Source organism: Chiloscyllium plagiosum, chromosome 4 (assembly GCF_004010195.1).
Source record: "Chiloscyllium plagiosum isolate BGI_BamShark_2017 chromosome 4, ASM401019v2, whole genome shotgun sequence".
Classification (NCBI taxonomy): Eukaryota; Metazoa; Chordata; class Chondrichthyes; order Orectolobiformes; family Hemiscylliidae; genus Chiloscyllium; species Chiloscyllium plagiosum.
Genome location: NC_057713.1, coordinates 99978956 through 100005195, shown reverse-complemented (window position 1 = coordinate 100005195; position 26240 = coordinate 99978956). Strand labels below are relative to the sequence as shown.

At 38.9% G+C, this 26240-nt stretch overlaps 1 protein-coding gene across 2 annotated transcripts in view; it reads right to left on the bottom strand.

The window, feature by feature from the left end:
* Positions 1–3427: 3427 nt before the first annotated feature.
* Positions 3428–26240, bottom strand: part of LOC122549252 (eukaryotic translation initiation factor 3 subunit E) — a 157490-nt gene continuing 134677 nt past the window's right edge. For both annotated transcript variants that reach the window (XM_043688743.1, XM_043688744.1), the window contains 3 exons: positions 20916–21018; positions 16631–16765; positions 3428–3622 (listed from right to left, as the gene is read on the bottom strand). In XM_043688743.1, the coding sequence (XP_043544678.1) occupies positions 3584–3622; positions 16631–16765; positions 20916–21018 (277 nt within the window). In that variant the 3' untranslated portion in view covers positions 3428–3583. The remainder of the gene's footprint in view (positions 3623–16630; positions 16766–20915; positions 21019–26240) is intronic.

The window sequence follows — 26240 nt, the reverse complement described above, 5'->3', positions numbered from 1 at the left end:
CCTTCTCACAGCCCCAAGACACTTTCTCATGCAATGACAGAAGGTGTAATGCCTGCCTGTTTACCTCACCATCCAAGGCCCCAGACGTAGCTCCCAGGTGAAGCAGCAATCTACCTGCTCAGTGTAGTCTCCTCTACACTGGGGAAACAAAACACAAACTGGGTGACTGCTGTGCAGAATGTTGCCTGTGTGAATGAACCTGAGCTTTCAGTTACCTACCACTTCAACACACCACTTCTGTCACAGGTCTGCTGCAGTGTTCCAGCATGCCTTTGTGCAAAGCTTGAAGAACAGCATCTTATGTTCCGCTTGGGGACCCTGTAATCTCTAGAGCGCAAACTTCAATAAGTTTAGAGACTGATTCCATCCTTCGATATTTTTGGAGTTTAAAACCAAAAAGTTGGTTTAAAAAAGTTTTAGAACAGCCAACCCATTCTCACGTACTCTCAGACTTATCACATTGCTTTCAACACAGCCTACCCATTCTCTCCTGCTCTCATTCACACTTATTCAGCTTCTCTTCTGGCCTGCTACACTCCCAGTAATCGCCTGGTTTGCCTACCTCTTTCACATATCCCTCTCTTTGGGCTTCGTCTCCATCTATTCGCTCAGCATCCATCCTCCTCCCTCCCAACCTCATTTTCGGCCTAAAAACCACTTTTTCCCAGCAGTTATCAATTTTGATAAAAAGTCAACTCGAGACATTAACTCGTTCTTCCCAGGGTTGCTGCCAGACCTGTTGAGTTTCTCCAGCAATTTGGTTGTTTCATATCTGCAGCATCCACAGTTCTTAGCTACTACTCATTTAATTCAACTCCCTCTGCCCGATTTCCATAGCCCTATAAATTGTTTCCTTTTCAAACATTGTTTTGAAAATTACCATTGAACCAGTTTCCACTAACTTTCATGAAGTGCATTTTGGATTGCCAACTCGGTTGAACTTTTCAGGAGATTTCATCAATCACTTGTCTCCATTCTCTCCTGCCTTCATTTGCCTGACATCCCCTCCTTATGGCCATTCCAAAAATGAAAAGACTCATTATCCACTGGATGATCACTATTCATCAGTAAAGGAGCCTGCATGCTGACTAACCTTCTCCAGTACTTTAATTATTAACAGGTAAATGTGTTTATCATAATATTTTTGTGACTTGTCTCTGGGTTAATTGGCAGCATGTTTCTCCATTCCCAGAGACTCCAGCTCAATCCTAGAACACTGGTAATCTTTTCAGTGCATCCAAATCATAACTTGCTGCATTGAAAAAAAACTTAACTCTAATTGTCTTTTCCAACCATTTTAAGCCTATAATCCTTTGGTTGGAAACTCTCCTGCCACCAGAAACAGTTTCTCCTTTTCATTCTTTATTGAAAGCCTTGCTTAATTTTTGAATGCCTCTATTATATCTCCAATTAACCTTTTCTGTTCTAAGGAAAAGGATCCCAACTTCACCATGTAACATAAAGCCCTCATCTTTGGAACAATTATGGCAAATCTCCTCTGAACACTCTCAAAGGCCTCAACATCCCTCCTAAAGCGAGGAAAGCATAATTGGACAGAATAATCTAACTGGCACTTAAAAGGGTCAATAATGCATCAACAGCCTTCATCTAAACTCTGCAGCACATCCAATTTTGTTTCTCCATATCAGCTGCTCATCTTAAACCAGTCCAGAGGAAAGGTTGATCACCTTCCCCTCCTCTCTCTGAAGATGCTGACATTTTCCACCATCTGTTTCTACTCCAGATTTCCAGAATTTACAATATTTAGTTTTCTTGCTCCATGTGGTTGGATTTAATGAGTTCTTTGAAACATTTGGATATAATCAGCCACTAATTTACAAAAGTGAAGGAAATACAGAGTCTGGGACTTCTCTCCTTGGAGCAGAGAAGTTAAGGTGAGATTTAATAGAGGTATTCCAATTTTAACATTTTGACAGAGAAGACAGAGAAATGTTTCCCGTGGGTTAGTAACCAGACAGGGATAAATTTAAAATAAATGGTAAATGTGCCAGAGGAGAGAAGAACAGCTTTCTTTACATAACAAGTTCTCGTAATTTAGACAGCATTGACTGAAAGGGCAGAAGGAGCAGATTCAAAAGTAACTTTTGTAAAAGGAATTTGATAAATACTTAAAAAGAACAAAATTGCAGGGCCTTAGCGAAGAAACAGGTACATAGGAAGTGTTATCCAGTTAGTCCTAAAGAGATGACACAGACAAAATGGACATTTTGATACTGATACTGAGCAAAATGGTGAGACGATTTCTTGGCACTCCTGTCATTTCTGCTCTACAGGTTGATTTTGGAATATTTAATGAAATAAAACATCACTGAGTAAGAGTGGAAGAGCATTAATTAAAGTTGAATTTAGTAAACTGATTAATCATCTCATCAATTTTTTCTCAGGTTAAGAGTTCCTCAGTAATCACAGCTTATAGCTGAAAAAAATTTAAAAAGTGTGAAATTGCATTCTGTTAGCATTTCATGGTAATAAAACACATTTCCGCCAATTTTATATTTTTGATGTTCAGTCATTGTTATATTATGGGAATCACAGTTTATTTGAAAATGGTAATATCCTAAAAGAGCAATTATTTTTTCTAATGCTTTTGATTGATTAATAAATATTGGTCAGAACAGGGGGAAATCTGCCTATTCTTTGAAGCAATGCTGTAGCATCTTGTACATCCACCTTAAAGGGCAGATGGCTTTGATTTAACATCTCAGACAAAACAGTGCTCCATTTCTTCATTACTATACCGAGTGTCAAGCAGAACGTTGAACCCAAGTTTCTGGTGTGAGACTTCGGCTCATTACCTTCAGATTCTCAGGCAAGTGTGTTACCAAATAAGCCATACTAAAATAAAGAAAACTGAGAGGGATAATTATATTTCAGATGGTAGGCTGGTGCTAGGAGTCTGTTCAAACTAATAACACAGGTACATTCCCAGTCTAATAGCAGACTGGTAGGGTAATGATGTGAATATCTGACTGTTAAAGGAGATAACTGTGCCTTAAATGACAAGTAGTAGCTGTTGTGTACACATTACTCACTGAAATCAAGCAGTTGAAATCACCTGAATGACACAGATCATGGTTCGAGTGGTGCTGGAAAAGCACAGCAGGTCAGGTAGCATCCACGGAGCAGGAAAATAGACAATTTGGGCAAAAGCCCTTCATCAGGAAACTTGCCTAACGCTATCTTTTAAGTGTTGTCCACATTACGGTTTTTACATACTTTCAAACATTTTACCAACTCTCGATGGCACAATACATCATTTGCAATCAGCTCACTGCAGAGTATAACTTAATATAAATAGACTGATTTCTCTTGTCGTCCTAACACTCAACAGGAACAAGTTTTATTGAGTGATAAAGGGATTGACAGAACTACAAATAATCCTAAAATAAAAATCAAAAGAATGAAATGTTTAAAAGTTAACATTTTATTTTTTTCCCACTTATATGGACTTCAAAACATGACAATAATGTCTTGCACTTAAAAAATTTTATTGTTAAAGATGAATGTCAAACGACTCAGCACTGATGGAAACTTCAATCTGCTCGCATTTCTGTAGTTCTTGTCAGTAAAAACCAGAGTCTGTAGTGGTCCAGTTAGGAGCCTGGAAAACAAGAGTGAAATCAAAACCAGGAAAAACACTGTTTATTTAGCACATCTTATGAACTGACTATTTTCAGAGCTTAAAACCTTGTTAGAGTCTACAAGTATTACAGACTGTAGCTTGCTGAATAAGGAAATCTGTAACTTAATTAATATTGAGCAGCCATTACACTGTTTAGAATATGGTCTCAGGAGTTCCAAAAACAGATGCCCAAAAACAACTGAACTATTAAGAGTCTGAAGTGTGAAGCATAGTCATTTCAACTTTTATAAGCTGAACTCCATCACACTGCTTCAGTTAGAGTCCAAAAATGGGAAATCCAACACTAACATTTTATGATTTACCAACAATAAAAAAAGATTCTGCAGCGTCCTGCTGAAATGGAAGAGATCTGGTGGTTATGGTACAAGCACATCAGATGACCATAGCTTCTACACCTTGGAATAAGAGAAGCCATTCAATCCCTTTAGCCTGTTCCACCATTCAGTTAATGGCTGATCTGTAATTCAACTATTATCCATCAAACTGACTACCATACTCTTAATATAATCAATCAATAAATAAATGTAGTGCTGGCCAGACTGTGTACACAAACTAGACTTTAGCTCCTTCAAGTACTGTCCCCTAAAAAAATTTTTCTTTCATAACAATGAGACAATTTTCCAAAATATGTACATCTTATGACAAAATATACAGAAGACAATCCCATCAAAATAAATCATTTTATTCGTCCTTGCAACATTCCAACTTAATTTTATTTCTAAACTGAAGACCATGTTTCAACAGAGCTGGTAGAAAAATCCTGCACAAAAATACATTGTGCACGATTTCTTGCACAGAGCTAATCACCACCCATCTGAAGTGACCCTCTCTGTCAGCCACAATAGCTAACTTGCGAATTTCCTCTCGTCTGTGGGAAAGGCAACAGAGCTTGAAATTGTTTTTTAGTGTTCCTGGAGTGGTAATAGCAGCAGTCTGTGATCAAGGAGCTGGCTGCTACCATCCAAAGCTTGAAACTGCAGCCGTGACCACAGATTGGATTAGAAGTCAGCGAATCCAGAAAGGAGAGAAAAATGAACATAAAATTATGGCGAAGAAGCTGGAATAATGCAGAAATAATGGTTGTCAACAGAAACCTCAAATATCTGCAAGTTATCCCAACACAATTTCTATGAATGCCATGCGTGCACCAATTACAAATCCTCCATTAATGGCATTATTTAGTATGATTTCAGTTTTCTAAAAGGAAAATGAGTAAGTTTTAGCTCAAACATTAAAGGATTTGCATAAGCACATTTATAATAAATTGGTCTATAAATGCACTTTGCAGATTTTCTAAGTTCAGTGATTTTGACTTCTAAGCACATTCCAATTAAACAATTCAACAAAGGCAAGGCAAATGGCAGATAATATTCTTGGTCAATTAGGGACTCAACTCCAGAATAGGAAATATTTCCTGTTTCTCAACAGGGGAATACCTGAACAGGTCTCAAAAGTGGCCTGGCTTTCAGAATTCTCCCTCTTGGTAAAAAAAAACATCTGATAGTAGAAAAGCATTAGAGGATACTTGGTATGAAATAAACTAAATGGAAAATTAAGTGGATTCAGTCCAAGGCAGGATTAGCCAAACAGTTATGTTACCTCAAATCTTCAATAGAGTTAGAAATTAGGATAAACAAGACCTTCACAAATAAGTTTAAAATCTTTCACAGTAAAATCACCACTTTCAATGGGTACATACTTCAGTAAACTCAGTATAGAACAATCCTGACTCATTTATAAAGGAATGCCAACCTCAAAGTTCAGACTGGAGTTGGAAAAAAAATGTCAATGGTGGTTTTCCATGTTCGTTATAAAGACAGTACATCATAATAGAAAGCCATAAACCACCACCACCATTCCATAACGCAGTCAGTGTTGCTCTAATCGGTGAGCAGTAACATACTGCATGAATTAAACTAGTACTGCAGAGCATCAGAAGCTTGATCTGTTAAGCCAAGGAAAACTACTCAGTTCAGTTAAAAAAGAATTGTAATATATGAAAGGTCATTTGCACTTTGTCATGATGCCTAGCTATCCAGATGTTGTAGGACAGGCAAGGCAATTGTATCAAGTGCAAATTCACTGCCATATGCATTATAAAACCTTCAAGAGAAAACAGATCTACCCCTCCACATCCTTCATTAACCATGTAACAACCAAATATGTTTCAATTTACACAATCATAAAATGGGGAGTTGACCAAATTATTGTAGCTCTCCAAGACTTGATTCATTGGTAACAATCCTTGTTTGGGCCTATTAGATAGAAATAAGCCATTCAGACCTATCACACCCTATTACCATTTATGGTCCACTCAAACCACCTCACAATCTTCCATTGGACCCTTGCAATTTTCTTCTATTCATTTCTCCTGCAGGTATAAATTCAACTTCCTCTTAAATACAATTATACTATTCAATCACTCCCTATGTTAGCAAGTTCCGTCCATAATCTCATTGTTTGCATAAAGATTTCTTTTTGGAATTCACCAATGGATTTCTTTGCTGTTCTCCACAAGGAAAAACAATCTGACCCGTACCATCAAACTCCTTCCTAACGTTGAAGACTCAGTTAGGTCACCATCAGCCTTCTCTTTATACAAGAAAATAAATCCAGCCTGTTCAATCTTTCCTACGCAAGTCTGTATGAAATAGAAACTGGAAAGAGTAGTCTACTTGGATTCTTGAGCCTTTTCAACCGGTTAATAAGATCATGGCTGATCCAATTAGTTCACTTTCCCATCTCCTCCCAAAAGCATTTAACCACCTTGCTCATTAAGAATCTACCTATACCTCCTTTAAAACTATTCAGTGATTCTCTTCCTCCAAAGATGGTGAACGTAGAGTTCTAAAGGCTTACGATACTCTTAAGACATTTCTTCTCCTCTGTATCTTGCATGGGTGACCCCTAGTTTCCAGATTATCCAGTGGAAACATCTTTTTCCACATCCAAAATATCAAAACCTGACAGAACCACACATGTTTTAATATTTGACTTCTAAATTCTGGTGGATAACAGCCAAGCTGCTTGTTCAAACTTTTTTCATAAAGAAAGTAAATTCATTCCAGGTACAGTAAACCTTGTTTGAAATGCTTCCAATGCATCCATATCCTTCTTTAAATAAGGAAACCAATACTGCACACAATGCACCAGATGTGGTCTCACCAACATTCTCTATAACTTGTCTCAATTTATTCAATTTCCATCTCAATAATCAATAAACATTCTACTAGTTTCCCCAATTATTTCCTCAACTGAATAGTAACCTTTTCAGATTCATGAATGCAGACATCCAGATCCATCTCTAAACTTTGCAAAATTTCATCATTTGGATAACACTCTTCTTGTCAAAATTGACAACTTTACATTGTCCCACAAATAGATAAATGCGAGGTGCTGCATTTTGGAAAAGTAAGTCAGAGCAGCACTTATATACTTAATGGTAAGGTCCTAGGAAGTGCTGCTGAACAAAGACACCTTGGAGTGCAGGTTCATTGTTCCTTGAAAGTTGCAGCTGTACAAGACATTATTCTGGATCAGTGGTGCTGGAAGAGCAGAGCAGTTCATGCAGCATCCAAGGAGCAGTAAAATCGACGTTTCGGGCAAAAGCCCTTCATCAGGAATAAAGGCAGTGAGCCTGAAGCATGGAGAGATAAGCTAGAGGAGGGTGCGGGTGGGGAGAAAGTAGCATAGAGTACAATAGGGTGAGTGGGGGAGGGGAAGAAGGTGATAGGTCAGTGAGGAGGGTGGAGTGGATAGGTGGAAGATAGGCAGGTAGGACAAGTCCGGACAAGTCATGGGGACAGTGCTGAGCTGGAAGTTTGGAACTAGGGTGAGGTGGGGGAAGGGAAAATGAGGAAACTGGTGAAGTCAACATTGATGCCCTGGAGTTGAAGTGTTCCGAGGCGGAAGATGAGGCGTTCTTCCTCCAGGCGTCTGGCGAGGGAGCGGCGGTGAAAGAGGCCCAGGACCTCCATGTCCCCGGCAGAGTGGGAGGGAGAGTTGAAATGTTGGGCCACAGGGCGGTGTGGTTGATTGGTGCAGGTGTCCCGGAGATGTTCCCTAAAGCGCTCTGCTAGGAGGCGTCCAGTCTCCTTGCGAGAGCACGAGGTGGCGCCAATGCAGTCATCCGTATGGGCCCCAGCTATGCCTGTCTCTTTGTTGGCTACATAGAACAGTCAGTCTTCCGTAATTACACTGGCACCACTCCCCACCTCTTCCTCCGCTACATTGTTGACTGCATTGGTGCCACCTCATGCTCTCGCAAGGAGGTTGAGCAATTCATCAACTTCACCAACACATTCCACCCTGACCTTAAATTTACCTGGACCATCTCTGACACCTCCCTCCCCTTCCTGGACCTCTCCATCTCCATTAATGACGACCAACTTGATACTGATGTTTTTTTAAAAACCCACCGACTCCCACAGCTACCTGGATTACACCTCTTCCCAACCTACCTCCTGCAAAAATGCTATCCCATATTCCCAATTCCTCTGCTGCCACCGTATCTGCTCCCAGGAGGACCAATTCCACCACAGAACACACCAGATGGCCTCCTTCTTTAGAGACCACAATTTCCCTTCCCACATGGTTAAAGATGCCCTCCAACGCATCTCATCCACATCCCGCACCTCCGCCCTCAGACCCAACCCCTACAACCGCAACAAGGACAGAACGCCCCTGGTGCCCACCTTCCACCCTACCAACCTTCGCAAATCATCTGCCGACATTTCCGCCACCTCCAAACAGACACCACCACCAGGGATATATTTCCCTCCCCACCCCTCTCCGCCTCCAAACAGACCCCACCACCAGGGATATATTTCCCAGGTGTCGGAGATGGTCCAGGTAAATTTAAGGTCAGGGTGGAATGTGTTGGTGAAGTTGATGAATTGCTCAACCTCCTCACGAGAACACGAGGTGGTAATGCAGCAGTCATCAATGTAGCGGAGGAAGAGGTGGGGAGTGGTACTGGTGTAATTACGGAAGATGGACTGTTCTACGTAGCCAACAAAGAGACAGGCATAGCTGGGGCCCATACGTGTGCCCATGGCTACCCCTTTGGTCTGGAGGAAGTGGGAGGATTCGAAGGAGAAATTGTTAAGGGTGAGGACCAGTTCAGCCAAACGAATAAGTGTGTCGGTGGAAGGGTACTGTTGGGGACGTCGGGAGAGGAAAAAAACGGAGGGCTTGGAGGCCTGGTCATGGCGGATGGAGGTCTTCCAGCACCACTAATCCAGAATCTGGTTTCCAGCATCTGCAGTCATTGTTTTTACCCTGTACAAGACATTAGTTAGGCCACTTTTGGAATAGTGCGTGCAATTCTGGTCTCCATCCTATCGGAAGGATGTTGTGAAACTTGAAAGGGTTCAGAAAAGATTTACAAGGACATTGCCAAGGTGGGAGGATTTGAGCTATAAGGGTGAGGCTGAATAGGCGAGAGCTGTTTTCCCTGGAGCTTCGGAGGCTGAGGGATGACCTTAGAGGTTTATAAAATCATATGGGGCATGAATAGGTTAAATCGACAAAGTCTTTTCCCTGGGGTTGAAGAGTCCAAAACTAGACGGCATAGGTTTAGGGTGAGGGGGCAAAAATTTAAAAGGGGCCTAAGGGACAACGTTTTCATGCAGAGGGTGGTGCGTGTATGGAATGAGCTGCCAAAGAAAGTGGAGGAGGATGGTACAATTGCAACATTAAAAAGGCATCTGGATAGATATCTGAATAGGAAGAATTTAGAGGGGTATGGGTCAAGTGCTAGCAAATGGGACTAGATTAGGTTGGGATCTCTGGTTGGCATGGATGAATTTGACCGAAGGGTCTGTTTCCATGCTGTACATCTCGAGGACTCTATACTGTTGGTCAGTTCATTGTCCAGATACTTCACCTGCCTATATCCCACTAAGGCCTCCTATATCTCTTTCACAACTCAAATTACCACCTAGCTACATCATTTAAAAAGTCAGCAATCATCTAAGTCATTTATATAAATTCTAATTTGAGCTTCAAGCAAGCATCTTACCAATCAGAGAATGTCACTGTTTTCTACTTCATTTTCTGTTAGTTATCTAGAGTTCTATCCATGTCAATATGGCACTCCCTACACCATGACTTTTAAATTTTCCAAATAATCTCTGATCTTGCTTCTCACCAAACGTATTCTGAAAATCTATGTTAAGGACTCCAACTAGGTTCCTTTATCCATTTCCTCAGAACTCCAATAAACCTGTCAAACATGATTTCCCCAATAGATACAAACTTGCAGTTTACCAGAACTGATCAATCACCTTTTCCAGTGCTTCTAAATGCTATTTTATACTAAGCACCAGAGTTATGCTCCATATGCCAAAGGAGCGTGAAAGAAGCTTCTTTCCAGCACTTGAGTAGGATCATAAAATCATAATTACTCAATAGTCTTCAATATGTTTGAAAGTAGATTTGCACTTTCTGACCCAGCCCAATTCATATTTTACCGATGTTCCACTGAATGTGATTACCCTCTTCTACATTTCATTCTGAATCAGGTCTACACAAGTATGCTCATTTATTTCATGATTTGCCATCCTTCCTTTCTCATTCTTCCTCTCCTTGCCCAGAATTCTAGATTCTGGTCTTCTGATTCTTCCATGTACACCATTTTCATCCTCTCTGTAAACAGAACTTCATTGCCAGGGTTTTTTTGTATACTTGATGTGGTCCTCAAAAAACCATGCATTTAACAGTTAGACTGATATGAGCAAATCAGGATTCCTGTTGAGACAGCGTATTGGTTAATTTGTTTAAGGGATCAGTGTCACTGGCTGAAGCATCATTTACTGTCAATTTCCGATTGCTCTAGAGAAAATGGTGGTGAGCTGCTTCTGAAACTGTTGCAGTCCTTGCAGTTTAGGGACACCCACAGCACTGTTAGGAAGGCAAACAAAAACAGAAAGCATTGAGGAAACTCAGAAGGTCTGGTAGCATCTGCAGAGGAAAAAAAGTTATTTCTGACGCATATTCCCAGCATTTACAGTTCTTTAATTTTATTTTGCTAAGGACAGAATTTGGCCCAGTGACACTGCAGAAACAGGAATCCACTTCCAATTAAGGACGGTATATCAATTAGAGGGGAATTTGCAGGTAATGATGTTGCCATACATCTGCTCCTCTTATCCTTCTAAGTGTAGATGTAACAAGTTCAGAAGACACCGGTGGAGGAGCATTTCTGAGTTACTGCAGTGCATTGTATAAATGGTACACATAGTTGTCACTGTGCATTAATGATGAAGACGGTGAATGTTAAAAGTAGTAGATGATGTGCCAATCAAGTAGATTGCCTTGTCTTCAATAGTGTTAAGCTTCCTGAGAATCAGAGAAGCTACACTTATTATGGCAAATGGGGAGGGTTCTATCACACTCCTGACTTGTGTTATAGTTGATGGTCAGGCACTGGGAGTAGAGGAGGAGAGTTATGTTTGGAAGGGTAAAATCTGTTATGGGCAGGGTTACATTTTACATTGTAGTCCAAGATCTCTGACTAAAAGCTGTTTATTTTGAAAACTTTCCAATTTCGATGGAAGATCATATTTGGTTTTCACCACAAAGACTACCTAATCTGCTGAGTATTCTGTTTTTTTTTTAAAATCTATTGGCCAATACAGGAAAAATCTTGGAATATTTCTCTCCGATTCTTGGTGACCAAGCAAGTTCTAGCAGTTAAGCAGCAACTGGAAGTATTTCTGAACATCACAACAGGTTGTCTTAAAGGAATTTCAGTGATTCCATTCTCTTTAGCATACTTCAGCACTCCATTCCAGAAAGCACTGGTCCCGTAAAGTAAAATATGATTTTTTTAAATAACCCATTTTCGTGTTTAAAGATTTCATAGGCATATGCTCAACTCTTCCTATCCTCAAACAATTAATGCAAGTCAGTAATTCTTCACTTTCTCTAAAACTAAACCAATCATTTTTCCTCTGCAATATTCCAAAGTAAAACACCCCAAGGTTTAAAGATTTTAGCAACAGCCAGAGAACTATGAAGAGGAAGGTGTTATAAAAGTTCATAACACATTTATTAGTGGGAATGTAGAGCTTAACATTGAAGTAAAACAGATTTGTACTTTGAATTGTGAAGGCCTTTTTAACAAACATCAGAAAGTCATTCCAAATAGTGAACTGAGTATACTATTTCCAAGAAAGCATGTGACTTAAATGAAATGCCTAGTAAGATATCTTTGGAATTAATTAATGTGTCTACAATGCTGAGTTTTGTTGTTCAGTGTATCATAAATTGGTGAGGGGTCACCAGTAGTTTGAGAAGAATCAGATTTCAGTTCAGAAAAACAATTTACGTATCAGGTGGTTGGTTTATTAGTTTGTAAAGTCTCTAGGTTTAGCACTTGTAAAAGTTTCCTAAATGTCAGAACTAAAAATAAGTTTTCAGGCCATCAGAGCTGGTAACAGAAGAAAGAAAGAAATTAATGAGTCAAGTTAGGAGTGAAACTTCAATGGGACTTAGTACCTATAAAGGAGAAGATTTTGCTAAACTGTCAGAGTGTATTAAAAAAAATGCTTAAAAATTATGTTCCCTTTTATTAAAGAACATTCGGAACCTGTGTGAATATATTCAGCAACTAACCATCACCGTAACCAAACTGCAAAAATAAAACCTACAATCTATTAAAACAGGTTTCACTCTGGATCGGACTTGTCCAGTATTACCACTAGTTGAGATCTTGGCCCAAATACAAAATTATGCAGTGAGTTATGGTAATTTGGAATGCTCTGTCTGAAATGCTATAAGGTTCAATAATTTTTAAGATCATTAAATGCATACTTGGGAAAAATAATTTGTAGAGTTACTGCAGAGAACAGGGTAATAACTCTTTCAGGAGCTGACAGAGGCACAACAGGCTCAATGGTCTTCTTTTGTGTTTTAAGTTTCTATAGACTCTCTGAAAAATTGACCCCACCACCTCACTGTCCTAGAGGCTCGTTTGTTCCCTTATCAGTATTTACACTTCAGGAAATGGAGCAAAATTAGAATTCCCCTTGACAGGAGATGCAAAGAGGAAAAAGCAGTGATGTTGAGCAAGGGGCCAGTGTTGTTTGGTAGTTCCTGATCTAAAAAATGCCCATATTAAATTGGAATTGGAATGAAATCTAACATTTAAATAATCCAAAAAAAAACTCCCTTGATACTAAAAGCACAGTCATTTAAGAGCAAGATAATTATGTTATGCACTGTTACGTTTGGCAGAATTGCACAAATTTAGAGGCACAGTAGGTACAGACTGTTCAAGGTTACCTGCTTTAAAATTAAACAGGTTGTGGATCTACAGTGTAAAGATTATATTCTAAATGTTGTCCAGAATTCGAAGCTTACAATACACAGCAAATTAACCGGATGTTAGGATATGAATGTAATCAAGATAATTCCTCGATTTGCACCTGATATATCAAGCAGTCACTGAGGTACACTAGCTACTTGGTTTTGAAGGACCACTTGCAATTGCAAATGATGGTAACATTTATTTTTATTAATTGTGATTTGCTCAGAATGTGCATGCGCCTGGTCAGACCAGCATTTTGCCCACCGCTCGTTGCTCTTGAGGTTATGGTGAACTGGGAGAAAATAAAGACTACAGATGCTGGAGATCAATGTCGAAAAGTGTGGCACTGGAAAAGTGCAGCAGGTCAGGCAGCACCCAAGAAGCAGGAGTGTCGACGTTTCGGGCCTTCCTGATGAAGGGCGTATGCCCTGAAACATCGACTCCCCCGTTCCTCCGATGTTGCCTGACATGTTGTGCTTTTCCAGCGCCACACTTTCTGTTATGGTGAACTGCCTTCGTACACCACTGCAGTGTGTGGTGGAAGTGCCCCCACACTATTAGGAAAGGCAGTTCCTTTATAGTCAAAATTCAGTTCTCAGTCAGAATAACGTGATGGACTTGGAAGTGGTGCTCTAAATATCTCAAGAAAGATGACAAAAAAGCTTAGAATAGAAAGACAAGAAAAACAAGAAATTCATTTCCACACAGTCTCAGTACCAGAATGTCCATCTTTCCCACCACCTTAATAGGCAGAAATTGCCTGACATATAACTTTCCCACAGATACACAGCTAGATATCAGGGTATTTGATCAGTGAAGTAGTAAATGCAATTATCTCTTTAGAAAGCAAGTGGGGAGAGTGGATTTGAGGTGAAGTAAGGCAACTTTGCCCCAATTTATTACTTAATTAAATCACTATGGTTTGTCCTGACGAGATACACAAAATAGATGTATTCACCAGATTCTATATTTCTCAGTGACCAAAATCAGCACTGTTGTGACTGATACTTCGATAAGAACCTTCTGTAATCCATCACTGGCTGTTTTGCTCAATTCACTTGCCGACTTTTATTGAAGAGGAATGGTACTTAGCAAATTTTGTTCTACTCAGAACTAAATTAAGCCAAAGAACTTCCATATTTGGAACTGCAAAGAAACTTACTCCTCATTACTTAAAGCTTAAGTATTATCATGAAATATGGTATTACTTGTTCTTATGTTCCATAAATTTATTTGGCATTTGAAGCCTAAAATGTTATTTAGCCACTTTCTGGTGAGGCAGATCCCATTACCCGTCTTGGTTATATCAAAGCACCAAAATAATTTCACAGAATGTTTTTTTGTTCCTTCCTAGGGGAAAACTCTGAACTTCTCTAACTTTGGACAAGTGAAACCACTCTCTTTGTGACATTAGGTGTTAAGATCACCAAGAATTGTCAAACAGAGAGGCAATTAAGAACACAAACAATAAAGAATTGCCAAAAGTGTTAACAGTGTCCCTTTCTCAACAAATAGGCACAAATTATAATCTGAAATTTAAAGTTGATAATAAAAGAAGCCAAACACACAACACAAAACTTCACAAACGTTTTTAAAAAGGTTGTAAAAAAAGCAATAAATGGCACACATGATGAAGTGAGGAATAAAGTGGAGGTAACCTTTGGGTAGGTACTTGTGAAAGGGTTCTGCTTGCAGAACAGATGCAGTGTTGTCGAGTATTTCCTTAGTATTGCATGTCAGCCTTTTGATTGGCTTACAAAGATTGAACGAATGAGGAGGAACTATAGTCGCAAGCTGTGTGGACATGGTGTTGAGCATGCCCTTTCTGGCTGCACTTGGAAATACAAGGCAAAGAGTGTTCCTTCTCAGCATAGATGGAAGTTCTTTCATTGGCACACAGCTTGTCCATATGCTTCTCTCCACCTAAACTATATTCCCACCATGACAGAGAACAAGGAAGAAAACAACAATCAATGACTGACAAGAGTGTTTAATCAATCTTGCACAATTCTTTCCCTCACTGATGGCGAATCCTATTACTGTGTCACAGCTCCACTGGAAAGGCAGACTCGGGATATCAGTGCTTCAATTAAAGTACAAGGACCATATCGACAAACTCATTGTACTCACATCTACATTTCCTTTTTAATACTTGCCTTTCAAATAAAGTATGTAGTCCTCTCAAATTCTACAAAGATTACAAACTTTTTAAAAAAATACACAATAATTTCATTATACAGTACAAAATGAATCACAGCAAATTAACTTTACTTAAACAATGGAGCTCAGTTTTGTTACTGTTTATTAGAACCAGACATAAGAAAGAAACTGTTAATATGGTCAGAGAATTATACTGAGTTCAGTATTTCGGGAAAACCTTTAGGTAAACAGTGCATCATATTTCTAGAGGATTCAACTAGTAGATACATCATCAGTAGTCAAGTTTTCTAATTGAAGCAGAGGAAATGCAACTGGTTCACAATTCGCTAATCTGTGCAATCATTGAAAATAATCTAAGTCTATATGAAGCACCAAATGTACATGAGTAGATTTGAAAACTCCCATAGGTACACTGTCCTTTCACCCCAGTGGACAGTTTATTTCTCCCCAATATCCGAGAAATGAAATACTATCATCACTCCACCCATACAGGTTTGAAATGTAATAAACAGAACCTAAATCAGAAACTTTGTCCTTGCAATTATTTTTAAAATACAAAATGGATGCATGTAAAAAGCTGCAACTGAAACAATAACGAGTTGACAAACTTAAAAACCAGGAAGAAGTTACAATATACTAACTGCTATATTGTGCTACAAATTGTTTAGGACCTCTTATCCAATTTGCACATTTGTGGAAATGGAAAGTAATTTGTAGTTATCTGGATAAAATTAAGCAAATATAATTATCAGTATTCACCATCATTTGCAAATTGCATGAACCATTTTTAGCATTGAACAATTTACTTCACTCTTAACTTTACGCTAATTTATGAAGGTGGATTTAGAATAATCTAAACTCATTTAATCAGAGATTGGTGGTCATAATTTTAGAATGACATTCAATTACATACTTATTTTTAACTATTGCACTGTACAACGTGTCACTGAGAAATGGTCACAATTTTTAACATTAGAACATAAGAAATAGGAACAAGAGTAGGCCATTCAGGCCCCTTGAGCTGGCTCTGTGATTCAATAAAATGATGGACATTCTGACACCATTTTACCTCTAGCACTACTTCCTTTCGCTCAATGACTTGACTGTCCAAAAAAAAAATCTATTGTTCTCCAAAAATGTTAACAAATTTAAGATGAAGCCTCATGTTAAAAGATAAGTAATTTAAAAATGTGCTATAAAAGCTCGAGCTTAGTCAGCACCCGAGAAGAAAGAAACAAACAATAAATACATCGAGTCAAATATGACTCTTCAGAGCTGCTGAGGTTTCCCCAGCACTGGGTTTTAAGTTGCAGATTTCCAGGATTCAGAGTATTTTGCTTTTATTTAAGATGGGATGCTAACTAACCCCAATTTACCGAATTTAGTATAATACAAAGTCTTCACTCTTCGTACTGCACTTCTGTCCAACACAGATGCTCACATGGGGACTCTGTGGTCTAGAGGCTATGCTTAAACAAGTCCACAGATCTTACCTCTGTCCTATTGTTTTGATTCATTTTCTTTTCTATGTTCATGGCTAACATCTGACTCCGAAAAGAGAGGCTCTTTGTTTTCTCAATGACCTGCTGATAAGGGGACACAGCGTTGTTTCCCATGACGACATGCCCCTAAAAACAAAAAAAAAGTAGCTCAACAAAAAAGATCATTGGAAATTTTCAATCAATTTCAATGAGTTTATATACCATATACACTTGAGTAATAGTCAAATTTTTTGACTACTTTTTAAGGTTAAATTTATGGGGGCGGCTATTACATGGATACTACTTTTGAGGGGCGGAAATTCATGCTCGTCAAAATTCATACCGCACCATTAGCAGAAGCCCAACTGATCTAGAAACAGATGAGAAAAAAAAATGAATTGTGCGTAATTCTGAAAACCCGGACTGGAACACAACAGCCAGTGGACTGGAAGACTGGGAGCAGAGCGGAACAACTGGCAGACTGGAAAGCTGGAGCAGGACGTGGCAACTGGCACACTGACTCATAAACATTGATCTGTTAGGTGTGAAAAACTAGGGTTGACTTTTACACAAGCTACATGGAAAATTCCAGGTTATTTGGCCAAAAATAGGGGGTTGACTTTTACATGAGATCAACTATTACTCGAGTATATATGGTACTTGCGAGAAAAATCACATGCCTCTGGAAAAATTAGTATAAATTTCTGTTAAATCATAAACATGAAACTGGCATACAAGAAAAACTATAATTGCAACGATGCTAACATTTTGTAGGATTATCCATCCACTTAAACTGGACAGAATGTGTTACCTTGCATTGGCTACGGCATATATAAACACACACCTTTGCCTTTAATACAAAGGCCACAGAGGAAAACATATCCTTTCAATTTGGCATGAAATAGCATTGTTAAGAAAATACCTCTCAATGAACTCTCACATGTATTTGATTTCACTCAACCTTTAAACTTGAAATACACTAAATACTGAGTATGAACTTTTATAAACATTAATCACCACTGTAGCAAATGATTTCTTGATAAGCTCTTGTATTTTTAAAGCACTTTTAATGGAGCACAGTGGCAAATTTCCAAGGAAATGCCTTGGAGCAAACAAATTTGACACTGAGCTACATCCAAGAGATAGGTTTTAAGGAGTGTCTCAAGGGGTGAAGCATTTGGGGCCTTGATGGTTGAAAGCATGGTGCCAATTGTAGAATGATTTAATTTTGGGACATTTAAGCAGACAGAATGAGAGCTGCATAATCATCTTGAAGAACGGTAGGGCTGGAAAAGATTAGAGATAGGAAACGGAAGGACATGGAGGGATTTGAAAACATTGGCTAACTGGGAGCAAATATTGATCAATAAGCACAAAAGTGATGGGTGGATAGAGCTTATCGCAAATTAGGACATAGGCAGAATTTCAAATGACCTCAAACTTATGAATAGAAGTTGGAGGTCAGCCAAGAGTACATTGGATTTGTCAAGTTCAAAGCAATAAAAGCATGGATGAGAGTTTCAGCAGCAGGTGAGCTAAGGTAGGGAGTGAGGAAGGTAGGGCAATGCTGCTTAATGAGAACATTTCTTCTTCGTGTTGATGTGCATGTGTGCTTCAAAATTCATTGAGATTAAATATAGCAATGGTTTTGGTCTTCCCCATATTTAGTTGGAGAAATTACAATATCGTAATAAGCCTAGCCGAGGGTTCAGAACCATAAAGGTTGTAGCATTCAGAATCAGTTTACTTATGTACATGGTGGATGTTTGACAACATAAATTTTCATAAGAATGAAAATCAGATTTGCTGTTCAATAGGCGAAAAAAGACACGTGAACTAGTGTTAGGATGTCAGAAAATCTATGACCATGAGGGTCTCAGGCAGAGGAATCTCTGAAAAGTCACTACAAGTGCTATCATAGGAATAATTATTTTATTGTAACCTAATGAGTGAAAAAGAAACAGCTATTGTACAACCACATGAAACAGTGACCCTTGAATCATTATTCAATTTTTTTTTAAAAACGTAGCTCTTTCTAGAGTTTGTCAGCCAGACAACAGTCATCATGTTCCAAAGTTAGCAAAGATGAAACTGTAAAGTTGCCATGAAAAGATGGTGACAAATCAATCAACCAACTCTTCAATATGTAAAACTAAAACTTTCCTACAAGTTACTGTAGGAACTTCACTGCTCTAAATATAAATGACACTCCAGTCCACAGATTCACAAAAAGGTAATCAGATTACTTTAATATCAGATAAGGTCATCTGGTTAACTCAACACGAGTTACAAATTTGAAAACACAGCCATATGAAAAATCTTTACTCCTCTTTCCATAGTTTGCCAGATGCATAAAAAAAGTTTTAAAAACATGGTATTTGCCCAAAGACGTGGTAATAAATCCATCTATAATGCCCAAATTTGGAGAAATGAAGAAGTCAACAATTCAAATACACCTAAAGAAACGTGCACCATCACACTGAAGGAGAGCGCTGGAAGCTGTGGATTGTATCAAGAGAATTTTTCTGTTTGGATCAGTGCAATCAAATTGATTTTTAGTGTCTGGAGAACACAAGGAAATCAATGTATTATTTTGTTTTGTTAGAAAGTCACATCATGAGCCCCTGCGCTGACTAAATGAAGCTCTTGCCAGACACCGAACTCTTATTTTAGCATTCAGTGGTCACACCTGTCCAAAAGGTACGGCAGCGCGGTTAAGAAAGTTTCAGACATATCCAAAACAATAGGTGAGGATTGCTGGACAGACAAAGAACAGTAGGAATGACTGGGTTATTTTCAAGATGGCAAGGTGCAAATAACGAAGGTCAAAGATCAGTGCTCGCCTCTCAGCTTTTTAAAGTCGAGGTTAATGTTGGGGAAAGCATGTGATATAGCTAAGTTTGCAAACAACATACAGTTGGTGTTTCCACGGAGTTTAAGGACACTGCACAGACATGGCGAAAAGTATCTACAGGTTAAGTGACTGGTTTCAAAAAGGAAAATCAGCTAAATGAGTATAGTGTGGAGAATTGTGAAACTACTTTGGGCAGAATAAAAAATATGTATTTGTTTAATCATGAGATGTAGGCTTCACTGGCTAGGCCAATATTTGCTGCCCACCCCGAATTGTCCATAGTCAGTCAATCACATTGCTGTACCCAGACCAGATAAGAATGGCAGTTACCTAGACTCAAATACATTGGGTGAACCAGATGGGCGATTTCCAACAATTGACAATGGTTTCATGGTCTTCATTAGATACTTCATTCCAGATTTTTTATTGAATTCAAATTCGACCATCTACCATAATGGGATTTTAAATCCAGATCCCCAGAACATTACCTGGATTAATATTCTGGCGATAAGGCCATCACCTCCCTGTTTTAGCAAAGGTGAAGAGTGGTAAATGCTAATATTCAGAGCACCCTTGTATATAAATCTCAAAGTTAATATGTAGTAATAGCAAGCAATTAGGAAGACATGTTATCATTTATTGAAAGGGGATTGAATGCAAGTCAAGTCAGTTGTGCTTCAATTGTACAGAACTTTAGTGAGACCATACAGTTAGAAGCTGAAACGCCATTGCTCTTGGCTATAGTCCAGGCTAAAGGTCAACGTCACAGGATTAGGGGATCAGCCATTTAGGATGGAGACGAGAGACTTTCTTCCCTCTTAGGCAACTGAATCTTTAGAATTCAAAACTGCAGACAGCAATGGATGCTTGTCCTCAAGTATTTTCAAACTTGAGACTAACAGATCTTTGGTCAAGAATCGGAAGATTATGTGGGAAAGTGCAAGTCCAATGATGGCTTGATTGAATGGCAGAGGTTCAAAAGGCTGTATACTACTCCTGCTCCTAACTTTTGTGTCCTGATATGAATAAGTGGCTACATGTAGCTTGGATGCCTAACATTTGTGTATTTGAAAACAAAAGATCTGCAACAAACCCACAGAAGAATAATAAAATACTAACAGCACAGATCTAATACTGTTGCTTTGAGACATATTACAACGTTAAAAGTATGTACTGTGAAACAGAACGCCACTCTGCCATTCAGGAGTTTACACTATTGGCAGGAAGAACATCGATAGAGGCTGTCGCTGTGCATTAATATGTTATTTCACTTTTATTTAGAGGGTTAGCAGCTGAGGAATCTTCTGGAGACAAACAATGACAAATTCAAATACTTGACTTGGGTTATTAAATACTCAGCCTTTATAACTTCAACATTTGGTAATGACACATTAGATCACATTCTAACAGAGCCAAACACAATCCAAACAAAAAAGCTCTTACCAGTTTTGAATCTATTTTTGCATCCAGCCTTGCATTTCGAATTAGGTTGACAATCCATCTCTCTGCTTCTTCAGGAGTCATATTTAGTTTCTCTGCAAGCATGCTGCATTGAAAAGGAAAAACAATATCTTAAACAGCACAGTTCCATCACATATCTTCATACAACTTCTAATAGATCTGCATATTGTTCTCTGGCTTGTTAAAAAGGCATATCGTTAATTGTAGAATCCAAAAGGTATGACCAAGAGATTTTCAATGAACAGGGCTTCATTTTGTTAAGATTACATTTACATTACATTACATTACAGTGTGGAAACAGGCCCTTCGGCCCAACAAGTCCACACCGACCCGCCGAAGCGTAACCCACCCATACCCTTACATTTGCCCCTTACCTAACACTACGGTCAATTTAGCATGGCCAATTCACCTGACCTGCACATCTTTGGACTGTGGGAGGAAACCCACGCAGACACGGGGAGAACGTGCAAACTCCACATAGTCAGTCACCTGAGGAGGGAATTGAACCCGGGTCTCTAGCGCTGTGAGGCAGCAGTGCTAACCACTGTGCCACCGTGCTGCCCACTAACTTCAACTATCTGAAGTATTACTGAAACAATATTGCAAACTTCTGATTTCACACACATGATTTGTAATAATTAGGCTTTAAATATAAATAAACACTTCCATAAGCAAAATTTTAATATTTGTTTTAACTTTTAACATTGTCAAGTCATAATAGCGAACCAGAGAAATAAGTTATCCAAACACCCATCATGGAAAGTGCTGATTCTTCAAAACATCAGGGTTAAGGGCCTTTTTCAATGAAAGGAAAGTGAAGGCCAAACTATAGTATGAAATGAAGGGAGAATGCATCAAATAAAAGGGAACCATTTCTAATGTTAGCTACAGGGCATCATGAAAAGAAATTAGATGGTGAGGATTAGTAGGACTGGGAGCCCAGGAAAACTGGCACTGAACAAACACATGAAATAGGGAGAAAGTGTGGATGGAGAGAGAGCGAGAGAGCGAGAGAGAGAAAAAGAGAGAGATAAGAGAAAGTTAGGATGGGTGGGAAATAAACAGAAGGGAGAGAACTGAGGAGGGTAGAGAGCAAGAGCGAGAGAGAGAGCGAGACAGACAGACAGCGAGAGAGCGTGCCAGACAAATATAAAGTGGGTTAGTGAACACAAAATCATAAAGATGAACAAGTTGCCAATTGTACTGGTAACTGAAACAACAGCGGCCTGACATTGGTCAGTTGAGAGCGAGAAAAGTAGACAGACTTCCCCTCCCCACAGAATTTTAAAGTAATTTAGATAAAGTAAGGATGCCATTTAACCCCTTTTTTCCCTTGGATTGTTTTGTAGATGAATCCACACTGGTCTTGTTGCCCTGCTTGATTGTTTCAGCTACTGTTTCAAATGCTATGTAACTTTTCTTTAGAATATGTCATAGTATCTGCCTTAACTACTCTTAGCAACCAAGCACCACAACAAGTTCATTGAACAGCAAATTAATAATCTGTCAACTTTGTAAGGTCTTTAAGGCTCTGGCCACAGTGCAGAAGGAAAGAATTTGGCGCACAACAATTATCAATATCCAAAAGATTCAAGCCTTTACACTTGGTCTGGCTTGAAACAGTCTTTCCAGCATTACACGCCCAAAACCCAAGCAAACCTTTTGCAGTAAAACGCCCCTGCTTATTTAACCAATATCATCCCTCAATAATAACAATAAATCCATTAATAATTTAGCTACAGTACTTAAACCAGAAGTTTATGGATATTGTTCTCTGATGAAAAACATGAAGCCAAAGGGCTTTTAGTTGCAAGGGAGTGAGGAGGCAGCTGCTTTAGCTCTTGACTATAAATCCAGGATCAGCAAATTACTTCAGTCATCACTGGGAAATATTATTCACTTCCTAATGTCGCAGAAAAGGAAAACATCAATAAAAGTTCTGCAGTTTTTTTTTATTAACACCCTTTTGAAAGGTCTTGAGGGCTTAATTATTTGAGGCCCAAGTACACTTCAATCCCTAGCTGATTGGCCTGCTGCATTTCAAAGGTAGCAAGGTTTCTTGCATCAATGATACAAGATATTCGACTAGAAATAGGTAATGAGACAACACCAGAGGAGGGTTAATACCAGCAACTTCAGTCTTTTTGTTGTTTGCTATTAGAACACAAATAAGACAGAGAAAACTGTTTGAAAGAAATGCTTCATACTGATTCCTTTATTAGGTATAAAAGATGCTCAGTTCACAAAATCACTTTGATCTGTTTTTGTGGTGTTCGTCTGTTCAAGATCAGAGAGATTCTAATGCTTTGTAAATGTGATTGCAGTGGTCAGTGTGCTGACTGTTCCTATTAAAGTCCAGACTCAAAGGCCAGTCTCTATTACATTTTCTGCCTAAAATGTGAGATGTGCCACTTTTATTTCTTTAGAAAAATCTGAGATGCATTCCTTTGAGTAAGCATCATAAATGCAGATGGTGTTTCCTGTGGTTTTTCAATAAACTTATTGCACATGCCGCTGCTGTGTGGCTAGTTTCAGGGACCAATAAATCCCAGCCTATCAACTGCAAGTCTCCAGGAACTCTTGGCATTCTACTGCAGCAGCCAACTGTGTTTACCTGCCAGTAAATCACATGCACTAAAGCCACAGACTGAGAACCTCGCAGTTTCCCACTACTTCCTGTAATTAAATTTCTTCTGAAGTCAAGCAACTTTCTAACGCATACACTAAACTGAAACTAGCAAGCCCAATTAGGAAGGGTTATCACGCTTTTAAGAAACACATCTGGATTCTTCAGCATGGGTTTATATGAAGTGTGCAAGCACAACCATGTAAATAAAGTTGAATGACAGAAAATAATATGAGATTTCATGGAAAGAGTTAGAAACTTACAATAAGCCCGACCAAACATGTGCACATACAGAAAGCTTAGAGTATTCCAGCATTCAATCCAACACACATCTGTCTTCCAAAACCACTGACAAACGATCTGATCATTTACTTCCTTATGCTGGAATATAGACTCATAAATGACAGACAAGCTAGTCCGACATGTTCAAGTCCACACTTATCACGTCAGAACATCAGGATGAAACACTGCCGACTCCACCTCACCCAGCTAATCATCCAGGGAGAGGCAACTCACAACTATTAAGGGGGAAAGAGATAGTGAGGGATTAAAAACCTCTGGAAAGCTTCTCAACAGCAAAATCACATTGGCAATAGGTACAAAAACTGCCACTAAACCTGTATACAGTGTAATTGTTGCTCCAATTAGCAACATAGCTCCTCCTTGAAGGCAGAGCGTCAGCACCCACTATGCCAACTGGTAACGTACTGCAGAGATTCCCTACTCTCTGGGAGAAGTACTCCCAAATATCCAATCTACTTTCACTTCTACAGAATTTGGGTCACTTCATTTCCAAGCCCCCAAAAACAAGATCAAACTTAAAACTATCCAATCAAAAGGTCTCTAATTCTACCGTTTTTATCATTGATCTCTATCAGATTACCTCTAACTAAGTCCAAACAGCTCAAAAGTAAATAGTAGCTCCTCAAGCCTGAATATGTGTGTTCAAGTCAGGAGTAGTTCTTGTCATTCCTCTTCTAACCTTTCTAGAGGCCACTATACAGTTGACCTATATTACAATAACAATACAATGACCATGATGAGTGTTTTGGCATCCTGAAGATGGAAAAGGCACGACATAAATGCAAGCTTCTTTTATCAATTGTTTCATTCTTCAAATGTTGCATGAAACTCTGATACCAATCTTTTAAATGCTTCAGGTGAACGTTTTACAAAAAGCAAACACATTTCAACTGGAACAGGATTCATTGTCAGCCAAACCCTTGTTTTTGGGCTCATACTCCAAAGTGTTACAAAACCCAAGCACCAAGCAAATCAATCATAAATCTTACAGACACACAAATGCCAACCCATGTCAGGATTATCATGGGATAAAATGTGCAAGAGATTTCTTCAATAGACTATAGAAAACTGCTTTCTATCCATAGCCCTTGATCCCCTTAGTTGCAAGACCCACGTCCAGCTTCTTCCTGAATATATGTAATGAAGTGGCTCCATCAGCTTTCTGTGGTAGAAGTTCACAACTCCAAGTGAAGAAATTCTTCCTCATCTTAGTCCTGAATGACTCACCCCTTATTGTTCAATTGTGACCCCTAGTTTTGGTCTTCCCCAACTTCAGGAACATTCTTCCCACATCTAGCTTGTCCAGTCCCATCAGGGTTTTATATGTTTCTAAGAAATGCCCTCCTCATTTTTTCTAAATTCCAATGAGTACAAGCCTAGGCAATCCGGTCTTTCTTCATATGTCAGTCCTGCCACCTCTGGCATTGGTCTAGTGAACGTTCACTGGACTCCTTCAATAGCAAGAATGACATTCCTCAGACTAGGAAGGCCAAAACCGCACACAACACTCAAGGTGTGACCTCGGTAAGGCCCTATACTATTTACCAAGCATAAATGCAATTAGATATTATCTAGGTTTCAATTGGTCACAGATAGTTAGCATAATAAACATTGAATTATAACATTAGATAACTGATAAATGCCTACAAGCTTAGGTTTGCATATTCTAATGAGTTGACATTGCTCATGTACACCACATGCTCTCGAAAGTCTTATGCTTTGGCAAAGCGCACTCCTAATGCAGATGTGCTGAAACCTCAAACACATTCATCTGGAACATAAAAAGTGACACATCAATTCTTGGGTACTTTATCAAGTGAACAATTTCACTCAAGATTGAAACCTAACTTATTGCCATGTCTTTGCAAACAGTAGTAAACTTTAACAAATACAATGAAATTGCCCCTTTCTCTTTCTCGGTACTCTATCAGTATTTTAAACTCAGGTCCTTTTAAAAAAAATTAAACAGAACAGCTTCAGAGCTGACCAAGGAGTAAAGCTCTTTGGGCTTTGTTCTTAAGAACCTGTTCAGAGAGATTTTGTTACACACCTAGGACATGAATCCCTAAAAACCTAATTTCTTCTTTAGTTCAGAGAACTTGTGGATTAGTGGTAGTGTTCCTACCTGTAAGTCAGGAGGCCTGGGTGGAAGATAATTAGTTTTTAGGGATTCATGCCCCAGGTATATAACAAAATCTCTCTGAACGGGTTGATATTGAGAATATCTGAAGAGTTGAGTTGTGTGGCTGTTGTGGTTGAGTGCTAATGTCCCTAGCTTTGGGTCAGAATACCTCCAGTGTTGCATCATAACGTGTCTGGATCGGTTATTCAAAAATATTACCTGGATTCTAAAGGAGCTCTCACATTGGAGCAAGTAG